The sequence below is a fragment of the Solanum tuberosum genome, unplaced genomic scaffold, assembly GCF_000226075.1.
Source record: "Solanum tuberosum cultivar DM 1-3 516 R44 unplaced genomic scaffold, SolTub_3.0 scf00099, whole genome shotgun sequence".
Classification (NCBI taxonomy): Eukaryota; Viridiplantae; Streptophyta; class Magnoliopsida; order Solanales; family Solanaceae; genus Solanum; species Solanum tuberosum.
Genome location: NW_006239023.1, coordinates 1,219,174 through 1,225,668, shown reverse-complemented (window position 1 = coordinate 1,225,668; position 6,495 = coordinate 1,219,174). Strand labels below are relative to the sequence as shown.

Sequence of the window (6,495 nt, the reverse complement as noted above, 5' to 3'; positions counted from 1 at the left end):
CTGAAGTTTTTAAACTTGACAGCTATAACATATCACGTTATCTACGTGATTATAAAAATTATTATAAGTAAGATAAATTTTGAAGTAAATTTACAAAAAATAATCGGATTACCCAGTCTTGAGTGTGACCCGAAAATTTTGTCCGTCAAATACGTTGACTTTAATACTCCCTCTGTCCCAATTTATATGACTTACTTTCCTTTTTAGTCAGTCCCAAAAAGAATGACACATTTCTATTTTAAGTAACAATTTGCCTATAAAATGTCTTTTTTACCCTTAATGAAATGATTTACAACCACACAAATTTATATCATTCATTTTGGACCACAAGTTTTAAAAGTCTTTCCATTTTTCTTAAAGTTTGTGCCAAATCAAAGTACATCATATAAAATGGGACGGAGGGAGTATATCGGATAATCGTATTTTTCTTTTGATCACGTGGGACGCGCCGCACCGTTCGGGGCGGTGGATTTCTTCTTTTCTTTTACTTTTAATAGGAACGAGTCAAACTCAGTCTTGACCCTTAGAGACGAAAACTCCTTCATTCCGCTTTTCTCTCACCTTTTGGGTCCCACTTATTGACACCTGTCACCCATACAATGACGCACCACCTTACGTTCCCTTGATATTTACCACTTTTGACCACTCTTTTTCCTTTTTCCTTTTTCCTTTTTCTTTTTCTTTTTAGTTGTTGAAGGAAACAAATAAATTTCTCAGTATATAACTAAATACTACTGTCTTCCTAATATTGGATCATCTTATTAAGTTCTTTCGTACTATTTCTTTATCTTACTAAATTAAAAAGGTATTAATTAAAATTCTCATATAGTACTCTTGTAATTAATATTTTTTCAAAAATGTTTACATTTATTTATAAAATTTCAAGAAGTATTTAAGGGATAAATTAGTAAAATTATTTTCTTCTTTATGATATCATAATAAACTCGTAAAAAAATGACCAACTAATATAAAACAGGGAGAGTATTATTTTAAATTATTTATATATAAATATTATGAATTGTGGTAGTGGGGTGGTAATACGATTAAAATGGAATACCACTAGTTAATCTTGTTTTTTCTAATTTCATGAAGTCATTTTCTTTATATTGAGCAACTTGTTTTTCTTTTTAAAAAAATCTAAATTTTTGACCAATTGAGTATAACAAAATTGATTTTTTTTAGAATTTTTTTTCCATACCAACATAACCTAAAAATTCAATTTTTTGTAAAAAATTGATGAAATTTAAAAAAAAATCCAAGAAAGTAATTAATTTGAACTAGAAGGTAATCAAAATGATTCTATGATTTTTATTAAAAGGATTAACTCATTTATATTTTGGGTAGGCTTAGAGTAGTTTCGAAATAAAATTAACTTATTATAAATATATTTTTGGGTAAGTTTTGAGTAGTTTCTAAATAAAATAAATATATTATAATTTTTTTAATTATAAACTTATACTCCCACTCTTTTTTAAAAAAGGATATAAATATTTTAATTTAAGCACATATTTAAAATTACAATATTTTTAAAATTCTGTGTCAAATCATATTATTATTATTATTTTTAAAAAAGAAATAATTTATATGGTAGAAGAATTTGAAAAAGTTGCAGTTAGGTAAAAAAAAAATGTTTTGAGTGTCTAAAGAGTAACAGTGACAATTTTTTCTTTTAAAAAAATAAATTTAAAAAGTAGTACTAGTAGTTTTCTTGGTCTACGTAACCTTCGCGGAAGCTACTCATCTCAAAGTCTTTTTATAGCAGCGTCCATTGCATCTGCTAAAAACTTTCAATTTATCATATTTCTATTTCTACATTTTTCCACAAATTTTCTCCCTCTCTATTTTGGCTTTTGATCTTCTATATTCCTCCAAATTTCATTTTTTATGGACAAAGGATGGGGTCTTACCCTTGAAACTTCTTCTTCTAATTCTGATAGAGCTGGTTTCTTCAAGAACAAGCCTGTTTTTGGTTTTAATTTAAGTCCTAAATATAACGCTGGTGAAATGTTTTCCTCCTCCGATGAGAAACGTAGCATCGTTAATGAAGTCGACTTCTTCTCCGATAAAAAGCCTATTGTAAAGAAGGAAAATTCTCAAGGCGATAATTCTATCAGAACTGATGATCAGTTTGTTGTAAATGTAAGTTTCGTTGTTTCGGGTTAAACCGTATATATATAGACCTCTATATCTTTTCGATGTATGACAAGAATAATTTCAATTGATGATAATTGTTTGTTATTCAATTTTGTAGACTGGTTTGCAACTTGTGACTGCAAACGCGGGGAGTGATCAGTCAACCGTAGATGATGGGGTTTCATCGGAAGTACTTGAGGATAAACGAGCTAAAATTCAGGTAATTAATTTGACTATTAACTTTATTAATTAGTTTTATCTTTAAAAAAAAAATCAATTTTGTTAAATGTATTTTGATTTTGGAATTGACTTGTATCTTGATTTTTTTTTTCTTAATTTATAAATAGCAGTTGGCACAATTGCAAGTTGAGCTTGAACGGATGAATTCCGAGAATCAACGTTTAAAAGGGATGCTTACTCAAGTTAACAGCAGTTATTCTGCACTTCAGATGCATCTTGTTACACTCATGCAACAACAGCAGCAGCAACAACTGAATTCAAAAACTGAAAATACACATCCCCATGAGGTACTTCATTGCTGTAGTATTCTACTAAATTCTGAATAATTGTGTATGTAATTTAATTTTATCGATCTATTATTCAATATCTTCTCATTCTAGAAATGAACATGTATATAGAATTTAAACTCTAAATCCTATGTATATTGTTAACAATTTTTAATTTCCTTAGGTTGTTGGCGCAAAGTCTGATGAAGAAAAGAAAAAAGAGAATAATGGGACCATAGTTCCAAGACAATTCATGGAGCTAGGCCCAAGTGGTTCCAAAGTTGACCCGATGGATGAACCATCTCATTCTCACTCTTCATCAGAAGAAAGAACACTGTCTGGATCACCTCGGAACAACATGGAATTAGTGTCAAGGGATAAGGCAATTAACCGCGAAGAAAGCCCAGAATCTGAGAGTTGGGTTCCAAACAAGGCCCCTAAATTGATGAATTCACCATCAAAACCTGTTGAGCAATCAACAGAAGCAACCATGAGGAAAGCTCGTGTCTCCGTTCGTGCCCGATCAGAAGCTCCCATGGTACGTCACCTAAAATATCAATCCAGTAGTATTTAACTATTTAACAATTTTAGCATCAAAATTAATCATTTGTAATAAAAATTTCGCAGATTAGTGATGGTTGCCAGTGGAGAAAATATGGTCAGAAAATGGCAAAAGGCAATCCATGTCCACGTGCTTACTATCGCTGCACTATGGCTGTTGGCTGTCCAGTGCGCAAACAGGTACTCATCTATATATGCTCAACTTTATATAACTCATAAATATACACCGTCAATATAAAGAAATAATTTACGAGTTACATGACATAATTATTCAGGTGCAAAGGTGTGCGGACGACAGGACGATCTTAATAACAACATACGAAGGTGCACATAACCACCCACTACCACCAGCAGCCATGGCTATGGCATCAACAACATCCGCAGCAGCAAACATGTTGCTCTCTGGTTCCATGCCAAGTGCTGATGGGCTAATGAACACAAATTTCTTAGCAAGGGCAATGCTTCCATGTTCATCAAACATGGCAACTATTTCAGCATCAGCTCCATTTCCTACTGTTACATTAGACCTCACGGCCCAAAATCCAAACGGAGCATTGTCTAATTACCATCAAAGAATTAACCAAGCAAATCCTCATTTCCAATTCCCTTTACCAGCTGGGCTTAATCACCCGAATTTCGCCGCTTCAATGTCAGCACCACAAATGCCTCACATTTTGGGGCAACCTTTGTATAACCAATCGAAATTTTCGGGCTTACAAATTTCTCAGGACAACATTCATCATCACCCATCAATTTCTCATGACACGCTCTCCGCCGCCACGGCTGCCATCACCGCCGATCCTAACTTCACCGCCGCCCTTGCTGCTGCCATCTCCTCCATCATCGGTGGTTCTCATCCGAATAACGGCAACAGCCCCATGTCCGGTCCCTCAAGCAATAATAACAACACTAGTAGTTTCCCAGGGAACTAATTAAATAAAATATTATTTTGATTTGAAAAATTTGCTGTCAATTACCCAATAGTCTTTCTTCATTCATTTTTTTAAAAATTTCTTAGGACATTAGGGGATGAAATTGGAATGAATTTTCATGTTCATATCTTTTTTCTTTGTATTATTACCGTGGAGGAAAAAGTATAGGAGAAAAAAAAACGTTATTTTCATTCTTTTATTCCGATTTTGAATTTTGGGTATACAAACAAAAATGGATGCAACGTATGTGATTGCTTAATCAAAATCATCTTCTGTTTGAATTAATTATTTCGATGTGAATGTTGTTATTTTCTTTTTCTTCTGCTTTTTCGTAAGTTGAAAAGAAAAACAAAAAAAAGGAAATTAAGGTTGGCAAGATCCAAGAACTCAAGAAAAGAATAATCATACTTTTTTATTCAGAAAGTTGCAGTGATTGGTGAGTAGTCAATAAAATCAGGCTATAATAGTTTGACACGTAAAAGTTTGTTCCATTTGGATTGGCTTGAAAAGTTTGAACTCTATAGAAACTTCAATGTAACTTCCTTTTGATTCTCTGATCATTTATCATTTATTGAATCTCCATTATCTTATGCTATTTGAGAGGTTGACACTTATAAAAATATAAAAAGTAGAAAAAAAAGTACATAGATAATAAAGATAAGATATAATTTAAGGAGAATTTAAATAAAACATGTCAAATTTTCTGTTAATTCAGCAAAAGTCGAGTTGTGGAAACAAACTTATGGTAATTGGTATCAACGACGACGACCTGTTATTGCGAGTTAAATTAAATTGATAGTATAAAAATTTCTTTACTATCACATTGTATAATTAGATCCAAAAAGATATATATCGGAAATTACACTAATTGTGTAAATCAAAATTTATTTATACGGTCAATATTTATATAATATATAGAGTAGAATTATTTGTCAATTATAAAAATCTTACAAGTCTCTAATAAATAATAAAGTTATAATCCGAATATATTATGAGTATTTATCTTTGTTTGGGTCAAATCCTTTATGTCCTCCATGATCTCGGTGCATTCATGTTGGAGATTTTTTGAAGAAACCAAATGACTTTTAAAAGAACAAAAGGATTTGATTTCATATGTTCAAACTTCAAGGACGTCTTCATTTGACTTCACCTCCTTCAAGATGGGTTTCTGTCTCCTGTCTCACTGTTTATTAATCCTCCATTTAAAAATAAGTAATGTTTTTAATTTGAACACATTATAATTATTCCTGTATTGAAATAAAGATGATTTTGGAAGAATAAGATTATATCCTTTTTGAAATCTTAAAAATATTACTTATTTTTAAACAAAATGAAAAGATTAAAATACCGCTTATTTTAGAACGAATGGAGTATTTGTTTTTATAGTTGTTAGGAAGAGTTCACTCCTTTTTTTTCAATAGTTGGACTCATAAAATGATGGTATAACAGCTAGCAATGGGGCCAATTGTATTTTATTTAAAAGAAAATGCAGCAAATTAAATGCCTCCTTCCTAGCAACATCATATGGGCTGGCTGACTATAAGATTTGTTTTGAATATAATGGTCATTGAGGAATTGAATTCATAAACTTTTTAATAAGGTCTGAAAAAACAAAGCAGGGATTAGAAATTAAATTAAAATGATGTGGGATATCACACCACCACAAGAATAGTAAACGGAATAAATTGACATTAGAACAGTTGAATATCCAAAACATATATCTGAATGGAGGTACCTTAAAAATAGGGTAACATCTAAATTATCCTTATGTTATTTAAAATTGAGCAACTTTGACGCTAAACACTTGGTTTAATATTATCCGTCTTTAGCAATTTCATTTTACCTCTCGACCCCTAATTGAGCTTTAATGTCAAGGTAATTTTGAATCATAGTAAAACGTTTGATGTCTTTTTTTGAAAAATTTATACAAGCCTTTCACGGTGTAGCTCCATCAATAAAAGGGAAAATACGAGAAGATTTACGAACCAAGAAAAACATAAATGGACCAATGGCGTAACAAAACAATGGATGAAATTAATCAATTTTAGATTATATATAAACATATTTGGATGGTTTTCCCAAAAAATTGAGTGCATAATTGTGATAAAACAGAAGTTCATGGATGAGTGCAATATTGAGTAAAAGTTTTGTACCTAAGAAACAAAAACAAAAAAAGAGGCCATTGAAAGAGTATAAGAAGTAGTCTATAATTGTAGTATTTTTTATTAGACAAGTCAGATACGTTATTGACTTACGTGCACATATATTAGACTTTTTTAATTTGATGATGTGCCTACCAATCATATATGCAATGTACTTATTAAAATAATAACAATCTCATTATTTTATACATAAATAATAAT

The 6,495-nt window shown here is 31.0% G+C and overlaps 1 protein-coding gene across 2 annotated transcripts; it reads left to right on the top strand.

Annotated features, from left to right (window-relative positions):
- Positions 1–1,779: 1,779 nt before the first annotated feature.
- On the top strand, positions 1,780–4,323 carry LOC102605073 (probable WRKY transcription factor 31). 2 transcript variants are annotated; one of them, XM_006348081.2, is made up of 6 exons: positions 1,780–2,139; positions 2,252–2,353; positions 2,481–2,660; positions 2,824–3,177; positions 3,267–3,380; positions 3,476–4,323. In XM_006348081.2, the coding sequence occupies exons 1-6, from the start codon at positions 1,885–1,887 to the stop codon at positions 4,130–4,132; spliced, it is 1,662 nt and encodes a 553-aa protein (XP_006348143.1). In that variant the 5' UTR covers positions 1,780–1,884; the 3' UTR covers positions 4,133–4,323.
- Positions 4,324–6,495: the final 2,172 nt, after the last annotated feature.